The sequence below is a fragment of the Elephas maximus genome, chromosome 7 (assembly GCF_024166365.1).
Source record: "Elephas maximus indicus isolate mEleMax1 chromosome 7, mEleMax1 primary haplotype, whole genome shotgun sequence".
NCBI classification, from domain to species: Eukaryota; Metazoa; Chordata; class Mammalia; order Proboscidea; family Elephantidae; genus Elephas; species Elephas maximus.
Window position 1 is genome coordinate 53,644,808 of NC_064825.1, and position 26,818 is coordinate 53,671,625.

The 26,818-nt window shown below is 40.2% G+C and overlaps 2 protein-coding genes and 1 pseudogene across 6 annotated transcripts in view; all 3 read right to left on the reverse strand.

The window, feature by feature from the left end:
- Positions 1 to 5,197: 5,197 nt before the first annotated feature.
- On the reverse strand, positions 5,198 to 5,831 carry LOC126079161 (RNA polymerase II subunit A C-terminal domain phosphatase SSU72-like; annotated as a pseudogene).
- A 7,850-nt stretch (positions 5,832 to 13,681) lies between these two features.
- LOC126079101 (E3 ubiquitin-protein ligase TRIM21-like) overlaps positions 13,682 to 26,818 on the reverse strand; it is a 63,258-nt gene continuing 50,121 nt past the window's right edge. Inside the window, exon 8 of one of the 2 annotated variants that reach the window (XR_007518191.1) lies at positions 13,682 to 13,915. The gene's annotated coding sequence lies outside the window, so the exon portion shown is untranslated. The other variant, XR_007518192.1, reaches the window with a different exon arrangement.
- Positions 20,066 to 26,818, reverse strand: part of LOC126079099 (E3 ubiquitin-protein ligase TRIM21-like) — a 113,145-nt gene continuing 106,392 nt past the window's right edge. For 2 of the 4 annotated variants that reach the window (XM_049890032.1, XM_049890033.1), the window contains exons 4-7: positions 26,419 to 26,649; positions 23,511 to 23,533; positions 22,736 to 22,836; positions 20,066 to 22,399 (exon numbers count right to left, since the gene is read on the reverse strand). In XM_049890032.1, coding sequence (XP_049745989.1) covers positions 21,849 to 22,399; positions 22,736 to 22,836; positions 23,511 to 23,533; positions 26,419 to 26,649 — 906 coding nt within the window. In that variant the 3' untranslated portion in view covers positions 20,066 to 21,848. The remainder of the gene's footprint in view (positions 22,400 to 22,735; positions 22,837 to 23,510; positions 23,534 to 26,418; positions 26,650 to 26,818) is intronic. The other 2 variants (XM_049890030.1, XM_049890031.1) reach the window with 1 other exon arrangement.

Below are 26,818 nucleotides of genomic sequence, written 5' to 3' on the forward strand. Positions count from 1 at the left end.
GGGCATCCTTGTCTGGTTCCCGTTCTCAAGGGAAATGCTTTCAGGTTCTCTCCATTTAGAGTGATATTGGCTGTTGGCTTTGCATAGATGCCCTTTATTATGTTGAGGAATTTTCCTTCAATTCCTATTTTGGTCAGAGTTTTTATCATAAATGGGTGTTGAACTTTGTCAAATGCCTTTTCTGCATCTATTGATAAGATCATGTGGTTTTTATCTTTTGTTTTATTTATGTGATGGATTACATTAATGGTTTTTCTGATATTAAACCAGCCTTGCATACCTGGTATAAATCCCACTTAATCATGGTGAATTATTTTTTTGATGTGTTGTTGGATTCTATTGGCTAGAATTTTGTTGAGGATTTTTGCATCTATGTTCATGAGGGATATAGGTCTAAAATTTTCTTTTTTTTGTAATGTGTTTACCTGGTTTTGGTATCAGGGAGATGGCAGTTTCATAGAATGAGTTGGGTAGTATTCCGTCTTTTTCTATGCTTTGAAATACCTTCAATAGTAATGGTGTTAAGTCTTCTCTGAAGGTTTGGTAGAACTCTGCAGTGAAGCCATCTGGGCCAGGACTTTTTTTTGTTGGAAGTTTTTTGATTACCGTTTCAATCTCTTTTTTTGTTATGGGTCTATTTAGTTGTTCTACTTCTGAATGTGTTAGTTTAGGTAGGTAGTATTGTTCCAAGAATTTATCCATTTCTTCTAGGTTTTCAAATTTGTTAGAGTACAATTTTACGTAGTAATCTGAAATGATTCTTTTAATTTGATTTGGCTCTGTTGTGATGTGGTCCTTCTCGTTTCTTATTTGGGTTATTTGTTTCCTTTCCTGTTTTTCTTTAGTCAGTCTAGCCAATGGTTTATCAATTTTGTTAATTTTTTCAAAGAACTAGCTTTTGGCTTTGTTAATTCTTTCAATTGTTTTTCTGTTCTCTAATTCATTTTTTTTTTTTTAATTCATTTAATTCAGCTTTAATTTTTATTATTTGTTTTCTTCTGGTGCCTGATGGATTCTTTTGTTGCTCACTTTCTATTTGTTCAAGTTGTAGGGACAGTTCTCTGATTTTGGCTCTTCTTTTTGTATGTGTGCATTTATCGATATAAATTGGCCTCTGAGCACTGCTTTTGCTGTGTCCCAGAGGTTTTGATAGGAAGTATTTTCATTCTCGTTGCTGTCTAAGAATTTCCTTATTCCCTCCTTGATGTCTTCTATAACCCAGTCTTTTTTCAGGAGGGTATTGTTCATTTTCCAAGTATTTGATTTCTTTTCCCTAGTTTTTCTGTTATTGATTTCTAGCTTCATTGCCTTGTGGTCTGAGAAGATGCTTTGTAATATTTCGATGTTTTGGATTCTGCAAAGATTTGTTTTATGACCTAATATGTGGTCTATTCTAGAGAATGTTCCATGTGCACTAGAAAAAAAAGTATATTTTGCAGCAGTTGGGTGGAGAGTTCTGTATAAGTCAATGAGGTCAAGTTGGTTGATTGTTGTAAGTAGGTCTTCCGTGTCTCTATTGAGCTTCTTACTGGATGTCCTGTTCTTCTCCGAAATGGTGTGTTGAAGTCTCCTACTATAAATGTGGAGGTGTCTATCTCACTTTTCAATTCTGTTAAAATTTGATTTATGTATCTTGCAGCCCTGTCATTGGGTGCATAAATATTTAACATGGTTATGTCGTCCTGATCAATTGTCCCTTTTATCATTATATAGTGTCCTTCTTTATCCTTTGTGGCGGATTTAAGTCTAAAGTCTATTTTGTCAGAAATTAATATTGCTACTCCTCTTCTTTTTTGCTTATTATTTGCTTCATATATTTTTTTCCATCCTTTCAGTTTTAGTTTGTTTGTGTCTCTAAGTCTAAGGTGTGTCTCTTGTAGGCAGCACATAGATGGATCGTGTTTCTTTATCCAGTCCGTGACTCTCTGTCTCTTTATTGGTGCATTTAGTCCATTTACATTCAGCGTAGTTATAGATAAATAAGTTTTTAGTGCTGTCATTTTGATGCCTTTTCATGTGTGTTGTTGGCCATTTCATTTTTCCACATGCTTTTTTGTGCTGAGACGTTTTTCTTAGTAGCTTGTGAGATCCTCATTTTCATAATGTTTAACTTTATGTTTGTTGAGTCGTTACGTTTTTCTTGGCTTTTTTCTTGAGTTATGAAATTGATATTCCTTTTTGTGGTTACCTTATTATTTACCCCTATTTCTCTAAGTAAAAACCTAACTTGTATCCTTCTATATTGCCTTGTATCACTCTCTGTCTGGCAGTTCAATGCCTCCTATATTTAGTCCCTCTTTTTGATTATTGTGATCGTTTATCTATTGATTTCCATGATTTCCTGTTATGTGAATTATTTTGTTTATTTATTTATTTTTTAGAATTAATCTTAATTTGTTTGTTTTTGTGCTTTCCCTATTTGAGTTGCGTTGATATCAGGACGTTCTGTTTTGTGACCTTGTATTGTGCTGGTACCTGATATTATTGGTCATCAGGCCAAACAATCTCCTTTAGCATTTCTTGCAGTCTTGGTTTAGTTTTTGCAAATTCTCTAAACTTGTGTTTATCTGTAAATATCTTAATTTCTCCTTCATATTTCAGAGAGAGTTTTGCTGGATATATGATCCTTGGTTGGCAGTTTTTCTCCTTTAGTGCTCTGTATACGTCGTCCCATTCCCTTCTTGCCTGCATGGTTTCTGCTGAGTAGTCTGAACTTATTCTTATTGATTCTCCCTTGTAGGAGACCTTTCTTTTCTCCCTGGCTGCTTTTAAAATTTTCTGTTTGTCTTTGGTTTTGGCAAGTTTGATGATAATATGTCTTGGTGTTTTTCTTTTTGGATCAATCTTAAATGGGGTTCGATGAGCATCTTGGATAGATATCCTTTTGTCTTTCGTGATGTCAGGGAAGTTTTGTGTCAGGAGTTCTTCAACTATTTTCTCTGTGTTTTCTGTCCCCCCTCCCTGTTCTGGGACTCCAATCACTCGCAAGTTATCCTTCATGATAGAGTCCCACATGATTCTTAGGGTTTCTTCATTTTTTTAAATTCTTTTATCTGATTTTTTTTCAGCTATGTTGGTGTTGATTCCCTGGTCCTCCAGAAGTCCCAGTCTACATTCTAATTGCTCGAGTCTGCTCCTCTGACTTTCTATTGCGTTGTCTAATTCTGTAATTTTATTGTTAATCTTTTGGATTTCTACATGCTGTCTCTCTATGGATTCTTGCAACTTACTAATTTTTCCACTATGTTCTTGAATAATCTTTTTGAGTTCTTCAATAGTTTTATCAGTGTGTTCCTTGGCTTTTTCTGCATTTATCCTAATTTCATTTGTGATATCTTTAAGCATTCTGTAAATTAGTTTTTTATATTCTGTATCTGATAATTCCAGGATTGTATCTTCATTTGGGAAAGATTTTGATTCTTTTGTTTGGGGGGTTGGAGAAGCTGTCATGGTCTGTTTCTTTATGTGGTTTGATATGGACTGGAGTCTCTGAGCCATCACTGGGAAACTAGATTTTCCAGGTAATCAGCTGGTGCGCTGGCTCCTAGTTCTGAAAGTGGTTGCTGTCTGCCCGTATTTGTTCGTTTTCCGTCTCTAAGTCTGTGTTTGTTGTTCAGAGTTCGTAGATTGTTATGTATGTGATGATTCACTTGTTTTTCCAAGTCTTTGTTGCAAGAGGGATCCGCAGTAGCGTCCACCTAGTCCGCCATCTTGGCCCCGGAACTGTATTTTATTTTTTAACCTGTCCCTTGCTTATTGGTAATCTGTCCCTGCCTCCGCCTCCTTTATGCCTCTTGTGTCACACGGGGTTGACATGAGTCAGAATTGACTCAGGGGCACCTAACAACAACAACATTATGTCTTCAAGTACAGCTGTGTCTGAGCATTTCCGTACTGAAATACAATATATTTAAAGTCACTTTTATTACTTCTTAGAATTTGTTAAGACAATTATATACACTTAAAAATTCTGTTGGGGATACCAGCCAGTAAGGATAGATAATCTTCATAATGGTGCAGGAGCAAAATCTATCTATAAAGCAACAGATTGCCTTTTTCCATATCGCTCCTAATTAAGGTCAATCTTACATTGCCAATGATCCTAAATCAGTAAACACTGGAAAGCAGTGGGTGGGAACTTGTAAAATATGTAAATTCTTGGACCTACTCCAGACCTAGTGAATCAAATTCTCAGTGGGTGGAGCCCAGCAATTTTGGCTTAAAAAGCCCTCCTGGTGATTCTGGTGCACACCAACATTTGAGAACAACTGCTCTAAAGCACGGGCATTTGTAACTGCTGTATTTTTTTTCCTGTTACTAACACATGGTTTGGTGCCACCGCTAATGATTATCAAGAAGAATCCTTCACTCTGAACATGCTTGGACTCATTACTTGATGATCCCAAAGTTCAAAGCAATAAACACTTTCAGTTTTAAAAAAATTTTTACTATGAAAAGACTGCTTTGCCCTGTGTAATTGATAAATCGTAAAAACAAAAAAGCATGTGGCTTCATGATGTGAAATCCATTCCCCAAACAGAACAAGATTTTATTTAAATGAGATTATTTCATTTAATTAGATGTCATTTCATGAGGCATTTTTTAAGGAAACAATTCCATTTTTAGGAATTATGGGCAGCTACTTATCTATCTGAAATTTTTACATCTGAAATCAGCGTTAGTAAAAAAGATATATAAGAAAACACAGCCAAAGTTAAAAAATGCAATATAATCCTTTTCTCATTGGAGCGGAAAAAAAAAAAAAAAAAACCTTATATTCGGTATGAAACTCAAAACAAGCAAAAGAAATTTGGTTACAGCAATTGCTTATAAAAGATGTTCTTTACTTGTTGACTATCCTGAAACAAAACACTTATCCATTACATGCTTTGGTTTGCTCATTCAGAAAATGCAGGAACGGTGGTAAGTTCCTTATTGAGGTAAACATTAAATTAGTTATTCTGTGCAAAGAACAATGCAGGGCACATTTCCTGTGGTTCCTAATAGTTCCTACTCATACCCTTCTCCTCCTTTCTCAACAAATGTGTTTCTTAGTAATATTCTCTTCTTCCTGTAGTATAACTAAAAAGGATACAAACAGCATTTAGGTGATAGGTCTTTAAAGATGCTTTTCAGAGAAAATACGGAGTAGTCTGAAACTTGACCCACAACTTCTTACTTAGGCCAGTCAAGATCTTCAGTAGAAGCAGACCGTGTGAAGAAAACTCTTGCCTGTTTTCTCCTCCAATTCCAGCAGCAGCTCAGCCAGGCTGTCCTCCATGTTGTCTCTGCACTGTATGAGCTGGCAGAGCTCACAGATAAGGAAAGCTCCCAGGGTGGCATCTTCCAGGGTGTCTCCAATGTCCACATGGATCACATGCACAGGCTGGAAGGTCTCCTGTGCTCTGGAATATAGCTCTTCCACCACTGTGTCATAGACTGTGTCTTCGCAGGTCACGATGACATCAAAGGAATCTCTGCACTCTTAAAATCTTTCTGGCTGGGGCCCGATCCTCTGATTTCTTCCCAAGATGTGTAACATTCCATTCTGCGTATAGTATTCTCTGTCTTTCCTTAGAAGGTCATCGTACGTTTGTTGATATGTTGTCAAGAAATCACAAACTGAGCAAATATTGGGCTCTGGTCCTGGCAGCTTCACATGATATCCAGTTCCAAAGGACTGGACACAGAACCCCTTTTTCTTGAGGATGCTGTGGACTTCCATGCTCCTGTTGATGTTACTCATACACACCACAGCCAGCCTGAGTGGAGATGAGGACATGATGGTGGCAGCTTGGAACTTCAGGGAGACCTGTGGGCTTCAGTAGCTACAGGGACTCTGAAGCCACCAGGATAACTTCCTACTTCCACCTCTTCCAACCACCAAAATGTCTAAGGACAAGAAACGGGTTTATATTAAGTTGCCTAGTAGAGTGGGTGGAGACTCTCACGACTTCTTCATTGATTGCGTTATGATAACGCACTGTAACGGTTGAGCCAAACCTAATAATGAGACTGAGCAAGTTGATTGGATCACCTAAGCCGCTAATCCTCCACAGTGGTGGCATCATCCTGTGGAAGCATCTAGAAATCTTGGCTTGCCTGGTTGGTTCCGAGTTATTGAGAGCCTCTATTGATAATGGCATGTCTTCTGAGGAGCTCAAAAGCAACTAACAACAAAAACATTGATAGTGGCCAAGATTCCTAGGCTGCAAGCATGTCACAGGATTCTCAATGACCTCTAGACATAAATGTAGGTGAAAACCTATTTAAAATTTCCTAAGCCTATACCCAATTCCTGTATGCATATAATTATAAAGTATTACTCCATGTTTTTAATACTCAATGTGTCTTAGAGAAGCAAAACCAGTAAATTGTATAAATATCTATATAAAAACCAAAACTAAACCCGTTGCTGTTGAGTTGATTCTGACTCATAAAAAAAAAATAGAGAGGTTTATATAAAAGAAATGTCTCATGAGGCTGTACAGGCTGCAAGTTCCCAAATTTGTTTGTTAGGTTGGAAGCATCTTCTGATTCAGTAGCCAAAGGCCTTGTGAACCTAAGATTGGTAGGTCAGAAAGCAGGGCTCTTGTTCATCGGTTGCAAAGAGGGAAGAATCCCCAGGCTGACAGTTAAGACTGCAGGTGAGCAGCTAGCTCAAGTCCCAAGAAGGGAGGTCAGACGAACAGGAGCCAGCTGTAGGGTCCAGAGCAAGCAAAAGCCCACAAGCCTTGCCAGAATGTCCACTTGTATTTGATGCAGGTCACACGCCCAAAGAAACTCCCTTTCAACTGATTGGCTACTTATAGCAGATCCCATCATGGAGGTGATCACGTTATATCAAAGCTCATCATGGAAGTGATCCCATCATCTTTTGACTGCCACACTAACTCATAACTGCCAAACCACTGAGAATCACAGGGCCCAGCCAAGTTAACAAACTACCCTATTGATCACATGATGAATTTTCTAAAAGTGCAGTTGCGTAAGAAGAATTGTGTAGGAAAACTGTATATACTTTTGCCCGGAAATTCATAAAATTCTTCGCCAATGTAGAAATCATGTTTTCCACAACGTATCTGCTGATGATTGTATTTGAGGAATTACAATGACACAACCGAATACTCTGCATTTGGTTACTCTTGAATTCATAATGATTGTCAAGAGAATCTAGGAATTGATGCAAGGATCTGTCTACCTTATTACGTCTTCAAGTATACTTGTGTCTGAGCAATTCTATATTGAAAAACGATACGTTAAAATTACTTTTTGTATAATTTATCAAAGAAATCATGTAGACTTAAAAATTATGTACGATGTACCAGTCAATAGATAATTGTGTCACTTTATCATATTGCCAGAGCAAAATCTATTTACAAAGCAACAGATTGTGTTTTTCTATGCCACTCCTAATTAAGGCCATTTTTACATTGCAAATATTCCTAAATCGGTATCACCTTAAGGCAGTGCTGTCAAAGTGTCCTGGGAACTTGTTAAAAAAGCAAATTTTTGAAACTTACCCAGACCTGGAGCCCTGGTGGAGCAGTATTGAAAGCTATGTCTGTTAACCAAAAAGTCAGCAGTTTGGATCCACCAGGAAGCCCTATGGGGCAGTTCTGCTCCATCCTATAGGGTTGCTATGAGTTGGAACCGACTTGATGGAACCTAACAAAACTAACAAAAACCAAGACCTACCGAATCAGAAAAACATGGGTTGGAGTCCAGCAATCTTGTTTTAGAAAGTCCCTCATGTGATTTTTCAATAATATGAACAACATAAACAGCAACTACACACTTATATTCCAGATGGAAGACACAGGAATCAACTCGACTACATCTATGGAAAGAGACAATGGAGAAGCTCAATATCATAGGTCAGAACAAAGCCAGGGGCTGACTGTGGAACAGACCATCAATTGCTCCTATGCAAATTCAAGTTGAAGGCGAAGAAAATTACAGCAAGTCCACCAGAGCCAAAATATGACCTTGAGTATATTCCACCTGAATTTAGAGACCATCCCAAGAATAGAGCTGATGTATTGAACACCAATGACTGAAGACCAGACAATTTGTGGAATGGCATCAAAGGCGTCATACGTGAAGAAAGCAAAAGGTCATTAAAAGGACGAGGAAGAAAAAAAAGACCAAAACAGATGTCAGAAGAGAAGTTTGCTATTGAATGTTGAGTAGCTAAAGTAAACTGAAGAAATCATGAATAAAAGAGCTGAGCAGAAGATTTCAAAGGGCAGACAAAGTAATATAATGAAATGTGCTAAGGCCTAGAGTTAGAAACCAAAAGAGAGGCACATACTCAGCATTTCTCAAGCTGAAAGAACTGGAGAAAAAGTCAAACCTCGAGGTGCAATATTGAAAGATTCTATGAGAGGGAAAATATTGAATGACTCAAGAAGCATCAAAAGAAGATGGAAGAAATATACAGAGTCACTGTACCAAAGGAACTGGTCAATGTTCAACCATTTTAGGAGGTAGCGTAAGATCAAGAACTGATGGTACTCAGTCCAAGCTGCACTGAAGGCAATGGCAAAAAACAAGCCTCCAGGAATTGATGGAATATCAGTTGAGATGTTTCAACAAACACATGCAGCACTGGAGGTACTCACTTGTCTATGTCAAGAAATTTGAAAAACAGCTTCTCGGGCAACCAACTGGAAGAAATCCATATTTGTGCCCATTTCAAAGAAAGGTGATCCAACAGAATGTGCAAATTATCGAGTAATATCTTTTTTTATTTTTATCATTAATATCATACTCGAGTAAAATTTTGCTGAAGATCATTCAAAAGTGGTCGTAGCAGTACATTGATAGGGACCTGCCAGAAATGCATGGCGGATTCAGAAGAGGACACGGAACGAGGGGTATCGTTGCTGATGTCGGATGGATATTGGCTGAAAGCAGAGGATACCAGAAAGATGTTTACCTGTGTTTTATTGACTATGCAAAAGCATTTCAGTGCATGGATCGTAACAGTTTATGGATAACATTATGAAGAATGGGAATTCCAGAACACTTAAGTGTGCTCATGTGGAACCTGCACACAGACCAAGAGGCAGTCCTTTGAACAGAATGAGGGGATCCTGCGTGGCTTAAAATCAGGAAAGACGTGTGTCAGGGTTGTATTGTTCCACCATACATATTCAGTCCGTATGCTGAGCAAATAATCTGAGAAGCTGGACTACATGAAAAAGAACGAAGCATCAGGATTGGGGGAGGACTCATTAACAACTCGCATTATGCAGATGACACAACCTTGCTTGCTGAAAGTGAAGAGGACTTGAAGCACTTACTAATGAAGATCAAAGACTTCAGTATGGATTGCACTTCAACATAAAGAAAACAAGAATCCTTACAAGTAGACCAATAAGCAACATAATGATAAATGAAGAAAAGATCGAAGTTGTCAAGGATTTCATTTTTCTTGTAGCCACAATCAACGCCCATGGAAACAGCAGTCTGGAAATCAAACAACGCATTTCATCGGGCAAATCTGCTGCAAAAGACGTCTTTAAAGTGCTAAAAAGCAAAGATGTCACTTTGAAGACTAAGGGTGCGCCTGACGGGAGCCATGATATTTTCAACTGCCTCATATGCATGTGAAAGTTGGACAACGAATAAGGAAGACCTAAGAAGAACTGAAGCCTTTGAATTATGGTGTTGGCGAAGAATATTGAATATACCATGGACTGCCAGAAGAATGAAGAAATCTGTCTTGGAAGAAGTATGGCCAGTTGGAACGCTGCTTGGAAGCAAGGATGGCAAGACTTTCCCTCATGTGTTTTGGACCTGTTGTCAGGAGGGACTAGTCTCTGGAGAAAGATATCATGCTTGGTAAAGTAGAGGGTCATGGAAAAAAAGGATGACCCTCGAGGAATGGATTCACACAGTGGCTGCAGCAATGGGCTGGAGAGTAACAATGATTGTGAGGATGGCACAGGACAGGGCAGTATTTTGTTCTGTTGTACATGGGGTCGCTATGAGTCAGAATGGACTCGATGGCACCTAACAACAACAACAACCATGTCATTCTGGTGCACACCAACATTTGAGACAACTGCCCTGAACAGGGGTCTCTGAAATTTGACTGTACATTAGAAGCACCTGGGGAGCTGTTAAAAATCACTGGATTCAGAACAAAATTTATATAAGTTGAATCCAGGTCTCTTGTAGTGGGAAATAGGTGTTAACATTAAAAAAAAAATGCTCAGGTATAAAATTTGAAAATCTCTGACTTAATATAGCACTACTCCAATTACTACATTCAGATAACATGAGGATTTTTTGACATACAAGTCATGATCCATTAGTCCAAGGTGGGATCCAATATTCCGCATTTCCAAGTAGCTCCTCCGTGATGCCAAATCAGCTAGGCTGACAACCACACTTCAAGCAATGAAGTGTTAAAAATTTACATGAAAGAGAGCCAACATATACGGATAGTTCAGGTCACAGAGTAAATGTGCTTCAAAATTAGGTATCTTAAAGGAGACTTCATCCTCCTCCTACTTTCAATGCCATTTCCAGAGCTATTAATTAAAGACCATTTCCAGAGATATTAATTAAATGTTTGTGTTTTCATAATTTTCACCAGTTTTGCTGGAATCCATGGAGCTTCTCACGCTGTTATGCCGCAAGTTCCTCCTCTACTTTTTATGGTTCAGCGTTCAGGCCCTGAGTAGGACAAACGGTTAAGTGCTACTACCAGCTGGAAGGTTGGCAGTTTGGACCCGCCCCTAAGGCATCTTGGAAGACAGGCCTGGCAACTTGCTTCTGAAAGATCACAGCCTTACAAACCCTATGGAGTAGGTCTACTCTGCACACATGGGGTAGCAATGAGTCAGAACAACAACATGTATTAGGTAAACCTAGGTGTGTGTGTACAATAAAATCAGTGATATGTTTTGTATATATATTTTCCCAGTTTTTCATTTGTCTATACTGTCTTAGTTATCCTGTGCTGCTGTAACAGAAATACCACAAGTGGGTGCCTTTAACAAACAGAAATTTATTTTCTCATAATTTGTTGTCGTTGTTAGGTGCTGTCGAGTCAATCCCGACTCATAGTGACCGTCTGCACAAGAGATTGAAACACTGCCTGGTCCTGTGCCATCTTCACAATTGTTACTGTATTTGAGCTCATTGTTGCAGCCACTGTGTCCAGCTATCTTCTTGAAGGTCTTCCACTTTTTTGCTGACCCTCTATTTTGCCAAGCAATATACCCTTTCTCCAGGGACTGGTCCCTTCTGATGACAGGCTCAAAGTACATGAGGCAATGTTTTGCCATCCTTGCTTCTAAGGAACATTCTGACTGTATTTCTTCCAAGACAGATGTGTTTGTTCTTCTGGAAGTCCATGATACATGAAATATTCTTCACCCACAGCATAATTCAAAGGCGTAAATTCTTCTTTGGTCATCGTTATTAATTAAATGCCCCTCTTGCACATGCATATGAGGTGCCTGAAAACACCACGGCTTGGGTCAGGTGCACCTCAGTTTTCAAAGTGATATCTGCTTTTTAACACATTTAGAGGCCTTTTTGCAGCTGTTTCACCCAATGCAGTAAGTTGTTTAATTGCTTAACTGCTGCTTCCATGGGCACTGATTGTGGATCCATTTTGAAGACTGTAGTCTTTGATCTTCATCAGTAAGTGCTTCAAGTCCTCTTTACTTTCAGCAAGCAAGGTTGTGTCATCTGCATAGTCAGTTAGTTAATGAGTCTTCCTCCAGTCCTGATGCCTCATTCTTCTTCCAGCTTCTTGGGTTATTTGCTCAGCATACAGATTGAATAAGTATGGTGAAAGGATATAACCATAAGATTAGGAAAAGGGCAAAGATGTCTTTCTTCCTGTTTCTTTTCAACATCGTAACTGCCAACTGCCAGATCACAGTCACCCAGGTTGGAAAGGAGACTATAAATAAGTCTCTATTCTTAATTAACATGAGCTAATATGTAGACAACCCAAAGAATACATTAAAAGTATTAAAACTAAAAATTAATTAACACGGTCACAGAATACAAGATCAGTATAAAAAATAAAGTGTTTCTGTACATTAGCAATGAAAAATTAAATAATGAAATTAAAAAACTATTTCATTAGTGATAGTTTGAGAAAAATCAAATACTTAGGAATTAATTTAATCAGTGCAAGACTTGTACACTGAACACATCAAAATGTTGCTGAGGGAATTTAAAGAAGATCTAAACAAATGGAGTGATATTCCATGTTTGTGGACTGGAAGTCTGAACATTGTTGGGATGTTAATTCTCCCCAAATTGATCTATAAATTAAATTCAATCTCTATCAAATTCAATTTCCAGAAATTGATAAGCAATCATAAAATTTACATGAAAATGCAAAAGACATAGACAAAATTTTTGAAAAAGAACAATACTGGAGGACTTACATTAGCAATTTCAAAACTCTCTATGGGCACACACAGTATAGTTTTGGTGAATGGGAATTCACAAAGATCAATGGAACAGAATTGAGAGTCCAGAAGTAAACTCTTACACTGAAGGTGAATTGATTTTTGATAAGGCGCCAAAACAATTCAGTGGGGAAAAGGATAGTCTTCTCAAAAACATATTGCTCGAATAATTGGAAATGCACATGCAACAAACGAACAAAAAACAGAAACAAACTTAAGCTTTTATGTCAAATACACACAAAACTTAATACAAATGGATCATAGACATAAATGTACGAGCTAAAGCAGTACAATTTCTAGAAGAAACCATAAGGAAAAAGTCTTTACAACCCTGAGTGGGGCAAGAGTTTGTAGGTGGGGAAAAATCTAGTTCATAAGCGAAAATATGAAAAACTGGACTTTGTTAAAATAAATAACTTGTACTTCTTTATTCTGAATATGATGGTGGTTAAACAAATCTACATGTGTTTGTATTCATAGAACTGTAAGGCAAAAGAACACAAAGTCAATCTCCTATATGACAATTGACATTAGGAAAGAAAATGAAAAAGAATGCATATAAATTCCATGAGTGCAGGGATTTCTATCTTATTTATTTATTGATGTCACGTCAATGCCTCGCATATAAAAAAAATAGTGTTATATTCATATAGTATTCAGTTAATATCTGTTGGAAAAAAATTTGTGCTTCAAAAGAAAAGTCAGAGATTGAGGAAAAATATTTGCAAATCATGTATCTCATAAAGAACTTATTTATATTCAGAATTTATACACACTTAGATTTCAACAATAAGACGATAGTAAATGTTAGTGAGTACGTGGAAGAACCTGAACCCTCATGCTTTGCTGGTGAGAGTGTAAAATGGTATGCAGCCACATTAAAAAACAGTTTGGTAGTTCTTCAAAAAGTTAAACAGAAATTTACCATACAATCTAGCAATCCCATTCACAGGATTCTACTGAAGAGAAATGAAAACACATGCCTAACAAAGGCATATACTGGAATACTCATAGCAGCTGTATTCATAATAAAAAAGAATGGCAAACTATCAAAATGTCCATCAACTACATGAATAAACAAAATGGAACAGAATACTATTCAGCACCAAAAAGGACCATACTCTTCATGCACGATAACCTGGATGAACGTCAGAAGCAGTAGGCAAAGAAAAGGAACCCAGAGGCAAAATGCTATGTATTATATTATTCCATTAACATGAAATATCGAGAAAAGGCAAATCAATGGAGACTGAAAGGCAATCAGTGGTTAACCGGGGTTGAGGAGAAGGAGTGGGGCAAGACTGCAAATAGGCATGAGAAATATATATATTCATTATTATTTTTTATTGTGCTTTAGGTGAAAGTTTACGGAGCAAATTAGTTTCTCATTAGACAGTTAATACACAAATTGTATGGTGACATTGGTTGCCTACCGTGTGACGTATCGACACTCTCCCCTTCTCCACCTTGGGTTCCCTATTTCCATTCATCCAGTTTTCCTGTCCTTTCCTGTTTTCTTGTCTTTCCTTTTGAGATGGTGTGCCCATTAGTCTCGTATACATGATTGAACTATGAAGCACGTTCCTCACATGTGCTATTGGTAGCCCTATAAAAAACCAAGCCAAACCCATTACCACTGAGTCGATTCTGACTTCTAGTGACCCTACAGGACAGAGTAGAACTGCCTCATAGGTTTTCCAAGGAGCAGCTGGTCGATTTGAACTGTCGACCTTTTGGTTAGCAGCCAAATGCTTAACCACCATGCCACCAGGGCTCCTATAGACCTGTCTAATCTTTGGCTGAGAGGTGAACCTCAGGAGTAGATCCAAATACCAATAGCATTCTTTAATGAGATAAAAAAACTAACCACTAACGTTATATGGAAAGGGAAGGGGCCCCAGATAAGTAAAGTGTTACTGAAGAAGAACAAAGTAGGGGGTCCCACACTACCTGACTTCAGAACATGCTATACAGCTATGGTAGTCAAAATAGCTTCGTACTAGTACAATGACAGACACATTGACCAATGGAACAGAATTGAGAACCTGATCACCTGATCTTCGACAAAGGCCCAAAGTCCATTAAATGGGGAGAAGACAGTCATTTTAACAAATGGTGCTAGCAAAACTGGATGTCCATCTGTAAAAACATTGAAACAGGACCTATACCTCACACCATACACAAAAAACTAATTCAAAATGGATCAAATACCTAAATATAAAACCCGAAAGTATAAAGGATCAACACTAGGGGCCCTAATACATTTCATAAACAGGATACAAACCATAATTAACAATACACAACACCAGAAGATAAGCTAGATGTCTTAGTTATCTAGTGCTGCTATAACAGAAATACCACAAGTGGATTACTTTAACAAAGAGAAATTTATTCTCTCACAGTTTAGGAGGCTAGAAGTCCAAATTCAGGGCACCAGCTATAGAGGAGGCTTTCTCTCTCTGTCAGTTCTGGAGGAAGGTCCTTGTCATCAATCTTCCCCTGATCTAGGAGCTTCTTAGCACAGGAACCCTAGGTCCAAAGGATGTGCTCTGCTCCAGGTGCTACTTTCGTGGTGGTATGAGGTTCCCCAGTCTCTCTGCTCATTTGTCTCTGTTATATCTCACAAGAGATTGACTCAAGACAGGATAATCCACCCCCGTATAAATGAATGATAGTGGGACTTTCCCTTATGCTTGCATTTAATTTATCCCAACCTCTGAAATAGATTGTAGGGAAGGGTACTGCAGGTCCAACGGAACTTCTTAGTGTCACCACCAGAATGAAAGCCAGGGACACAGAAGGGAATGCAACTAAAGGAAGTCTTCCTTTTTCCTGAATCTCAGATGTGAAGGCTCTTTCCCAAGACTCACCTGCAGTCGCTCCATTGTTGACCCCTGAACCCGAATCTGAGATGAGTTCTCTCAATGACTGGCTGTGCTGGACCAGCTCATTCTTACCCTTTACCAGGTTATCTATAACATTCTCTTCTTTTTCTGCAGCTTTTGCAGAGCCATCTACTCCTCACTGTCCAGGATGCTTCTTATTTGATTAATCTGTCTCCGGAAACTTCATCTCTCAGTCTGAATCTGATTCTTCGGGGATGAGGAAGAGAGCGAAGTCGTCAGTCTCTCAGACAGAGGACTTACTTTGGAAGAGGAAGGAGCCAGGGAGAGAAATATTTTCTTCAGGGAGTTCTCACACAGAGGGGAAATAGAAGCATGGGGGCAATTTCTGCAGAAGCTAATTTTTCCTCCCAATTTCTCTTAAAAACCCCAAAAAACCCATTGCTGTTGAGTCGATTCCTACAATGGCCTCAAGTCTGCCTTGCGGAGACCCACCCTAAGCCAAAATGGCATACCTGGGAGAGGCTTAGCATAGAAGCAGATGTTCTAGACACTCAGGTCTCTGTTCCCCTCTCCCTTGCGTTACTCCTTTCCCTCCCCCATGCAGTGTTGAAACCTTAGGAGGGAACCTTGGGCCATTGCCAAATGTCTTCCTCTAGAAGAGTCACAGCCTCAGTACATGACAGAAATGGAACACAAGGATTCACCAGCCTTCCTCATCAGAGCATCTCTCTTTGTGTCAAAAAATATCTTTGTTCACCTGTGAACACACTCCGTCCTCTATCCTCCAGCAGAGAAGGAATAAGAAGAGAACTACTCGAAGGGCTTTTGGACTCATTAACTCTCGGAACAGAGAGAAAGGAGCTTCCTTAGACTAGGACCAAAAGTCCTGCTGAGATTTCTGTAATGTTATTAGACTCTGGATCTATTTAAATGTCTTATTTTAGCATGACTCCATGCTGGTATAGGAATGGGGTGAACCCTTGTTATCACCAGGTGGAAACAGAATTCCAGGCTCCCCACTTGGCCCCAGATGATCACATTTTTGGTCCCTTGTCATTAGTGACAGCTCAGATCCTATATCTAATACTCCTTAAAAATTCTGATATTTTGCTTTCCTCCATTCTCAATTAACTCATTAAATGCCCTCAGGTACTTTTTGGAAAGGACCGGGGAGAATATTTACTGCTTTTATCTGCGCTGGCGAGAAGATTCCTTCTTGAAGTTAACTCTGAGTCTTGTGAAGTGACTAGGATGTGGACATTGGGAACAGGGCTATAATTTGCCATTTCCATGCTGTGTCAGACTTCGCATTTCACCTCTTGAATTTTTTTTTTTCGCTATGCAAGTCAAGGAACAGCCTCTCTGGAAATAATATGATCTATTCACCAACCTTCCTCATCAGACTCATTGTCACAAATCTCTATAGGCCAAGGCATCCCAATTGCCTCTGAGGCATTGCTGCTCATTATGCCTGCTTTACTTATGATAGCTAAGGGCTGCCACTTGGCCTCTACTATTTCCTAATCCATAATTTCCTTTCATACTAGGGAGCCCAGTTTCATGGCAACATATTCATCACGAATGTGCTAATAGTTCCAGAATGACATGCATTATGAAGGGTTGTGTTAGTAAAACAGATGTAACGGTTATCAGTAAGAGATGAGATTTTCAGTTGGTTTTATATGCCACTCTGAATTACCTGATATTTTTCATTTGTTATATACTACTTCTATAATCAGAAATATGTAATCTATAAGGAGGATAAAAACAAAGAAAGAAAGTTGAATGTAAATCTATCAATCTCAGTCATGATATATTTTACACTGAACATTAAATGGCTTGTTGCAGTTCTAGTCAAAGTAACAAGCATTTTTCACAGCAATTATGATTCATATGCTACTGCAAATAGTCCTGCATGTCATACATACACCTTTAATGAAAAGTCACTATCTTATGCTCTAAAATATAAATTCTATCACAGCAGCTGGGTAAATTGAACTTGAAAGTTTGTCTTAGTTATGAAGAAAGATTTGCTAAGAAAAATACCTGTTAAATTGCACACATTGATTGCAAGTAGTAGAGAGTTTTGGCTAAGGTGGGTGTAACACTTCTTGAAAGAGGCACAGGAAATTTCTCAGGGGGAAAAAACCCACTAGGTTGGAATTAAGAGCCTCTGGGTATAGAAAACCACAAATAAGTACACACACAATTTGAGGATAGAGACAAAATAGCTGGACAGGTCCCAGAGGTCCAGGTGTCAACAGAAAAAGGTGATGGAAGTAGCCATGACGACTTCAGCCATGTGGAGCTGTGGGCAATTTGGTAGAGTTTAAACCCAAGAGCACTGGTTCCTGGACTAAAAGCTGCATCCTGAGAATTCTCAAAGATAATTAGCTCTGTAGTTCAATCTTCTTCTAAGTTTTCTCTAGTCCACCGATTCCATTTCTGTCTCAGAAGACTTGGTCTGAGGCTGATGACTGATTTTGTCCTATGTGAGGTGAGATTGTAGGAACAGGGGTGAGTAGAGCCAGATATTAGAACTCTTCACAGGTGTATGGTGATGCGAATATCAGGACTTTTGTTTGGAACCTTGTGAAGAGATTGTAGAGAACACCAATGACCAAAATTTGGGCTGACAGAGCAGAAATATATGGTAAGTTCTGAGACGGCTATTGGAGTCTCATTTGGATTTGGGCCCTGTCTCCTTAAAGGGAAGTTTTGCTTTGGCCATTAATCTTATTTGCTCTCTCACCTGGTCTTTCTCCCCTCACACTCTGCTGTTTGCCTTTCCATCTGTGTTATGTTGTAGGTATGCACTGGTGAAAGGATGTACCCAATCCATCAAGAAAGTCAAAGATTGTTAGAGATGCTTAATAGATAAAAAGGTAGCTCCTGATCAATGAGACATGTTCTGTAGTAGTTAAAAAGTATGACTTAGGGGAGATGGATCATGCAGGCAAAGCACTGATATGCTTGGCAGAGTCTGAGGAGTTCCAGGGGAGAGGGAGAGGGAGATTGCTCAGGAGCACAAGGCAGGAGGATGTCTGGGCAGGTTCAAGAAAACTTCTATGGGAAGGAAGCACGGGGTAAGGGCTTTTAGGATAAATGGGAACTTGCCTAGCAGATATTTTCAAAGACAATTCCCCAACTCCCCAGCTTTCCTCTAGAGCTCCAACCAAAACACATTCTCTTGGCTGTTCCTTTTCTCAAATCTCCATCAGCTTTTGAAGGCTGTTCGCCACCCAACTTCTGATCATGTTTGACCTCTGGCTTCTTCCTTCTAGTCTTCTTCACTTGCTTTTTCATCATCAAATCTATGGGGCATACACTGTACCCTTGTCCTTTTTTGGTGCCACCACTTTTCCATTTTCTCTAGGAGAATTCTAGTCCTTGAGGAAGTTCATTTTCATACAGCGTTAGTGTGGCCACGTTGCAATTGTCCATTGCAGGAAATATCTCCGATAGACTGTCTATGCCTCTTCCAATGCCAGCTTCCTAGGCTCTCCTCTCAGGAAAGAGGAGTAGGTTCATTTGAGCCACCCTAGCTTCTCTAAGGAGCCCTAAGGGATAATCTGGTGCTCGAAGAGGAGTTTTAGCTCCAGAAATCAAAACGAGGAGAGAGAGGAGCGAGAATGAGACAGTGAAGTGAGGGAATGTATATTTTTGAGCTAAAAATTTGTTATTGGTGAAGAGGTAGGCACTTTATTATGATCATTTGTTTTAGTTTAATTTTCGTAAATATTATACTTATAATTTAAACTCTAAAAGTCCTAGAAGGCTTAAAATAAAAAATAGAAGTTCCTTTTCCTACCTTACCTCTGATTCCTTCTCCTCAGAAGGAATTACTTTAACACTTAAAACCCACTGCCGTCGAGTCGATTCCGACTCATAGCGACCGTATAGGACAGAGTAGAACTGCCCCATAGAGTTTCCAAGGAGTGCCTGGTGGATTCGAACTGCCGAACTCTTGGTTAGGAGCCGTAGCACTGAACCACTACGCCACCAGGGTTTCCACCTATAGCTGTGTCTTTAGTATCTCCCTCCATAAAAACAGCATGCTTATATCGTTATTTCTTTTTAATTTTTTCATTGCGGTTTCAGCGAAAGTTTACAGCTCAAGTTAGTTTCTCAAACAAAAATTGACACACACATTGTTATATGACCCTGGTTGTTCTCCCTGTAATGTGACAGCACACTTCTCCTTTCCACCCTGCATTTCCGGTGTCCATTCAACCGGCTCCTGTACCCCTCTGCCTTCTCATCTCGCCTGCGGACAGGAGCTGCCCGTTTAGTCTCATGCATCTACTTGAGCTAAGAAGCACACTCTTCACAGGTATCATTTTATGTCTTATAGTCCAGTCTAATCTTTGCCTCAAGAGCTGGCTTTGGAAATGGTTTTAGTTTTGGGCTAACAGAGAGTCCAGGGGCCATGTCCTCCTGGGTCCCTCCAGTCTCAGTCAGACCGTAAGTCTGGTCTTTTTACCGCAATTTGAGTTCTGCACTCCATTTTTCTCCTGCTCCATCAGGGGCTCTCTTATGTGTTCCCTGTCAGGGTGGTCATGCTGTTATTCCTTGATCAAAAATTTTTAAGTCATTTTTATATGCTATCTACTGATTTTTTTTTTTAATATGGAAGCTGATCATTTAGGTTTCCTACACGTACCCCCTCATATACATTCAGACACATAAACTTTTCCTGATCTTATTAATATGATTTTTAAGATGCATGTTTATGTTTACATCATTAAGTAATGTAATTAATAACTGAAGTACACAGGGAATACAGTTCTTGTTTAAGTTTTTTTTTCCTCCTTAGAGTTAATAATTGTCTATTTTTTTGTTTGTTTGCTTGGTTTTTATATACCTTAACTTTCCACCGGAAATGAGGATTATGTTTCAAACAAGCTTCTGTCTTTTCTTCGTATTAGAATTTCCTTCCGGCGCCCCCCTATCCCCTTGATTCAATCTAGACTCATGGTGCTCCAGGACTCTCCACAGCTGACACTGCTCACCATTAATCAAGGAATTTCCTCGCCCCCTTGCAGCCTATGGAAACCCTGGTTGTGTAGTGGTTAAGTGCTATGGCTGCTAACCAAAGGGTTGGCAGTTCAAACCTGCCCGGCGCTCCTTGGAAACTCTATGGGGGGCAATTTTACTCTGTCCTATAGGGTCACTATGAGTCGGAATCGACTTGATGGCACTGGGTTTGGTTCTTTTTTCGGAATCGACTTGATGGCACTGGGTTTGGTTCTTTTTTGGTCGCAGCCTACACCCTCTCCTGTATTGTATCTCTTTGTATCAGTTTCTTAGTTGCAGCCCATGTTTCTCTATTTTTGGCTTCTTCCCTCATTTTGGCGGTGCTTATCTTCAAATACCCTCCTGCGAAAGATTTACTAGGAGGTAAATCTTTAGAAATATTTGAAAGTGTTAAATCCTGGCCCTTGTACCTCTGGGTGTGATCATGCTTGGAAATGGGGTTTTCTTCATTGTTAATTAGGTCATACCAAGTAGAGTGGGTTCTAAATCTAATCACTTCTGAGAAAAAAACACACACACGGGGAAAGACAGACACCGTGTGAGGATTGTTCACAAGCCAAGGAACGCCAAGGAACCAAGGAATGTCCAGGGGTATTGACAAGAAATCAATATGGCCGAGACCTTGATTTGAGCTTTTAGCCTGCAGAATTATGAGAAAATAAATTCCTATTCTTTAAAGCCATTTACTTATGGTATTTCTGTAACAGCAGCAATATGTAACTAAGACAGGGAGTAACAAAAGGGACTCTTGACCTGGGTCTCACAATCCAAGACCAAATATTCCAAGTGTAGAAGAAGGAAGAATGATCCAGGCAGGAAAAACACTGTGTACAATGTCAAAGACACATCAATATTAAACATGTTTACAGTAGCAAATATTTCATGTTTAAGGTTTAAGGTGTCTGTGTGTGTGGCGGGGGTGGGGGGAGGTTTGGGTGCACAACAGGCTGCATATTTACCATGGCAATCTAAGGCCTGCATAATTTAGCCTTAATTTAAAAATATGGCTATTTTTCTATAGGCAATGTGGAGCCACTTATGATCAGGTGCGTGTCTGTTGGAAAGAGAATCCTAGATGTAGATGAGAAACGAGGTCTGACTGGGATAGACTGAGGCATAATTCCCTCAGGAAGCCTTTTGGTAAACCCAGAAAGATAGAACAGAGATCTGACCAAAGGCAATGGCTGTAGGGATGAAGAGAAGAAAATAAAATTTAAGTCACATAAACAAGGGGGAAACATGTTTTTGGTTGATCCAGATGAATTTGGACCAAATAGAAGTAGTTTGCTTCCTTGGAGGGAATCATATGCAATCTAGGGCAGGAATATTGCTGCTGAAAGCCACTGGGCCTTGACTTTCAGTGACTTCCCTGTCAAGGCCTGCTTGCTGGGATGCTGACACTTCTGCAGAGGCAGAGGTGGCTCAGTTAATGGAAAGAGGCAGGGGCAGTAACTGGGAAGGGTATCAACAGGGAGCAGGTAGCACTATCCAGAAGAGACCAATGGTTAGTGGACCCCTACCATCCCAGCTTCAGTGGACACAGGGTCAGAGGGGCCGCGTTTCTTCCTCCGTCACTGAAACCAGTATTGAAGAAGGGCCGCAGAGGCCCAACAAAGGCACATTCAGAGAAAGTGTAGATAAGGGAGCCATGATCAGTGATGTTGTAGAAGGAGACGGTGTGGTTCTCATAGTCCAGGAAGATCCCAACTTGGCGAGGAGGAACCTTAAGGTCGAGGGAAGTCTGGGGGGAAGTGCCAGCCTCATATTTTTGTTTGTTCCACAACCAAATTGTCCAGAAGCCATTCTCAGGGCTGAGCGTAAATTGTCCCTTCCTCTTGACAGAGTGTCTACAAACCCCCAGGTCCCAGGCTTCCTTTCCGGTCACGTCTACCTCCCAGTAAAGCTTTCCAGAGTCGAAGCACTGGGCACCGAGGACCATGGGATAACTATCAAATCTCTCTTCATTTTCAGGCAAGTCCTGGCAGGTGTATCCAAACCTCGCTTGTCTCCGATCCTTAGAAAGGATGAGCCACGGATTGGCTGTGTCTGGATCCAGAGTGACGTGTACTGCAGAGAGGGGACCATGGTCAGTCTTGGAGAGTGTGGGGTGGCTGGGGGCAGTGATGGTCAGTGGCCTGTGCATGTGTTAAACTTTGGGATAAGGACGAGGGAGTGACCCTGAGCCTCAGCGTGTGAGGAAACAGCACCCCAGCCAACTCCGGCCCTTGCCTTGACCTTTGAGGGAACCACTTTCACTATCTCCATGCTGCCCCACCTACTCGAACCTGCCATCTCTCCTAGATGCTGCTGTTCTCCCCCACCCTGGGCATCGGCTCCGCATCCACGCTGTACCCTTCAGCTCCCCATGTGGGCCAGTCCCACAACTCCTAGAGCGTGCCTCACCTCCGTATGTCCTCAGCATCTTCTTCAGCCCTGGCACACGGAAGTCATTCCTCAGGTCTGGGGAGGCAACGCCTAGCTCCTTCAGGTTCCAGGCCTCACTCCTGACGGAAAGAGAATTTGAGACCTCCATCTCCAATTTCTATCACATCCTTCTGGAACCCTAATGCATAACCTCTCTCAAGGATGACTGTGGTAATTTAATTCTACCCAAATTTACAAACATCTTTATTCAGTCCCTGGGGGTTGAGGGGGAGGGATTGAGTTCCTGTCCAGGAGTTCCTAATTACATGAGCCTCTGCAGCATGCAGATAGTCCCTATCTCCTCTCCAAGCTTGATCACCCTTTAAGCACATTCTAGGGCATTTTGCAGGCAAGGCCAGCTGACATAGGCTGAATCACTTTTGTAGAGAACTCAAGGAGTCTCGTCCATGCTGTGGATCTTACTCATGGCTCTCGAGGGTTTGGAACTGGTTAAATTCCATTTAAAAAAGGAATCCCAGCAGGCTGTTGACTCAGAGCTTCCCAGAATTTTTCTGCTTGCCGCGGCTTCACTTTAGGAAGACAGTAGAGTCCAATCACTGTGGGCAACTCACCAACAGGGATGCCCATTAATTAGCTTTCGGAGACTAGAAAATATTTTCTAGACGATCAGGTCCTTGAGAATAGGGAAGAGGATGGGGAAAACTTCAGCACATGTTTTTCTAACTCAAGAACCTTTTTCATAGGTGCATATGCTTCTTTCACCCCTGCCCTTACAAAGAAAACCTCTCCTTACCTTTCCAGGATACTTTTAGCGTCCTGAGGAGAAAAGAGACAGAGAGTAAATTCTGGAGTTACTGGTTCACCACTGAGACTTTGATCCTAAGGGTGATGTGACACAAACCTGTGGTCCTAGGGCACTGCTCTGCCTCATTCTAGGGGCAGAAAGCCATTTCTGACCAGCTTGGAGTGTGGGCGGTTGTGGGGTAACCAGGAACCTAGCATCGGTGTGACCTATAGCTACAGGAAAGATCTTCAGTCTAAGGACTCTGACTCAGAAAATGAATGAGAAAGCCCAGATCCAGGGTGGCAGAGGGAAAACAGTCCTGGGTGAAGCCTAGAGAGAATCACAGGAAGAGAATGTCTAAACCAGGATCCCCAGAAACTGCTCTATCTCATTTGTGGGCTTGAGTTGTTTGGGGAAGAAGGGCTGGTTGGTCAAAGCTCTATCCTGTGCTGTACTTAATGTTGCCCCTCATTAGGTAAAATCAAATCATCTGAGAATATTCCTGTGCAGGGAGTTTGGGGCCCTCACATGGGAGTTGGTAGGCTCCTAGGCTGAGTCAAAACTATACCACTCAATAAAAGTTAATAAAAAAAACAAACAAAAAAAAACTATACCAGAAAGCTCAGTTCAATGTCTGGCAGAAACAAGATTTGGATAATGGGAAGAGAGTGCCTGTCAGGTCAACCAAATCAGATCAGCCTTTTTGCACAAGCCAGAAAGAAATGGCTTCATGACCACATCTGACAATGAGGGAAAAGGTGTGGGAGAAGAAGAACTGTATACTTACTCCTCACTTAGTGATGATATCGTTATCCAAAATTTTGTATTTACAACAAGAGTAAAAAATCTACTATCCTACTATTTTACACATTAACGAAGTATGTCTGGCTGTAACAGACACCGAGGTGCGAGAGAGAGTAACGCCGGCTGTGATGGTTCAGGTTATGTGTCAGTTTGCCTGGGCCATCATTTTCAGTGGGTTGGCAGTTATGTAATGACCTAATTTGGCAGTTTTGTAACAATGTAGTCATCCTGCATTTTGTGATCTGATGTGGTCATCCTCCATTTTTACATAATGCTGATTTTCACATAATGACCTGGTCTTTGGAACGTAACCACGTCGATAAGTAAGACTGTGGGTCCATGGTTTCCCACAGTAAGGTAAACATATGGTGGATGCAAGATGATTTTAAGTAGAATGTTCAAAGATGAACTTTTTAAAAATTGTGGTAAAATACATATAAACAAAATTTGTCATTTTACCCATTTTTAAGTATATAATTCAGAGACATTAATTATATTCACAATGTTGTAAAAACTTCAACACTATTTGTTTCCAAACCTTTTCATCACCCCAAACAGAAACTCTGTACCCATTAAGCATTAACTTCCCATATCCGCATACCCATATTCCCTACACCAGCCAGTAGTATCTACTAATATATTTTCTATCTCTATGCATTTGCCTATCCTGGATATTTAGTATAACTGGGATCAGGCATTGATGAATTTTTTAAAAATAGCTATGTACTTATTTTAAACTTAGCTCTACCTCTTACTATTTGGGTGGACTTGGTCAAGTTATTTAGCTTTAGTCTTTCATTAAGACTCTTAATGCCTCTGTGCCTTAGTGTCCTCATCTATGAAATGGGGATAGCAGTAGCACCCACCTCATTGCGTTGACATAAAGATATGCCTGGCATGTAATACGTGCTATTCAAGAGCTTGCAGTTATTATTATTATTGTTATGAAATAAATTAGAATAAAATATAAGTAACATATCAACAAGGAGCCCTGGTGGTGCAACAGTTAAGCACTTGGCTACTAACCAAAAGCAAACCCACGCAGCAGCTCCATGGACAGCTCACCTGGCAATCTGATTTCATAAAGATTACAGCCAAGAGGCCCTATGGGGCGGTTCTACATCACTATGAGTCAAAACTGACTTGATGGCACATGATGACAGTATATCAACACATAATTTCTTGGCTATTATTGTTTTTTTTTTTTTTTATTATTGTTTAGGACAAATTTCCTTTTAGACTAAAAAAGTGAGACAATTTAAGGAAAAATACTATGTTAAAATCATTTAGGCAGTTCACAGAAGTAGCAGAAAGTATAAAGGTGATACATTTATGGCTAAAGTTTGGAGTACCCATGTTATTTAGTCCACTTCCCACCCACGCTGTTTTACAAATGAAGAAATCAGGTCCAGGAAAGGAAAATGACTTAACCTGGAGTTATGGAGAGAACTGACAGCAGGGCCAGGGCTGGGCTACTATCTCTTGATTTTCAGTTCAGTGTTTTTAGTTATATCTCATTTATTAAACCCTCCCCAATGGCCAGACACTCCTCTAAGGACCTTAGTGGATTCTTTCACAAAAATGCTTTGAAATATATAACATAATACTCATTTCACATATGAGAAATCTGATGCTCAGAAAGATTAAAGGATTCTCTCAAAGTCACTCCCCCAGTACATGCCAGGCACTTACCAAAGATGTCCATTTCTGTTCCTTGTTGCACGGAATAAAAACCAAGCTAGCTGTCATCATGTCACTTCTGACTCATAGCAACCCCATGTGTGTCAGAGTAGAACTGGCCTCCACAGGGTTTTCTATGGCTGAGTTTTTTCAGAAGAAGACTGCCAGGCCTCTCTTCTAAGGTGCTTCTGAATGGACTTGAACCTCCGCATGTTAATTGTTTGTACCAGCCAGGAACTCTGCCGCATGGAATATTCCCTCCTAAGTTCGTACCATTCTATACCTTGAATGAAAACCATCCGTGAATCCTAATTCGGTTTGTTTAAGAATATTCCAAGGACCAGGTTTCCATTTGCTCTAATGGTAGACCCAGGGAACTGTTTTTTCTCTAGTTACTCCTTGAATCTCAGAGGTAGCCTCTCCCTGGTCTCACCTGAAGCAGTTCCAGTACTGGGCCCCGACTCCTCCTCTCCAGCTCTGAGATCAGCTCCTGCAGGGCCTGGCTTTTCTGGGCCAGTTGGGCCTCAGTCTCCCCCAGGATTCTGAGCTGATCTCTCTCGTCCTTCTCAAGTTTCTGCAGCTGCCTCTCTTCTTCTTTAGCCAGGAAGTTTCTCTGCTGCACAAACTCTGCGTGAATCCTTGATTTTTGCATCTCAACCTTTGTCTTTAGTGTTAAGGGAAAGAGAGGTATGGTTTTTATCAGAATAACTCAAGGTTCAAGGATGGAGGGTGTGGGTACCTATTTCTATCCTCTGCAGATTTCATCACTCTGGTTCTGTCTGGGGACACACAAACACAGAATCTTGCTGGGAGACTAGCAGGTAAGGCATCTG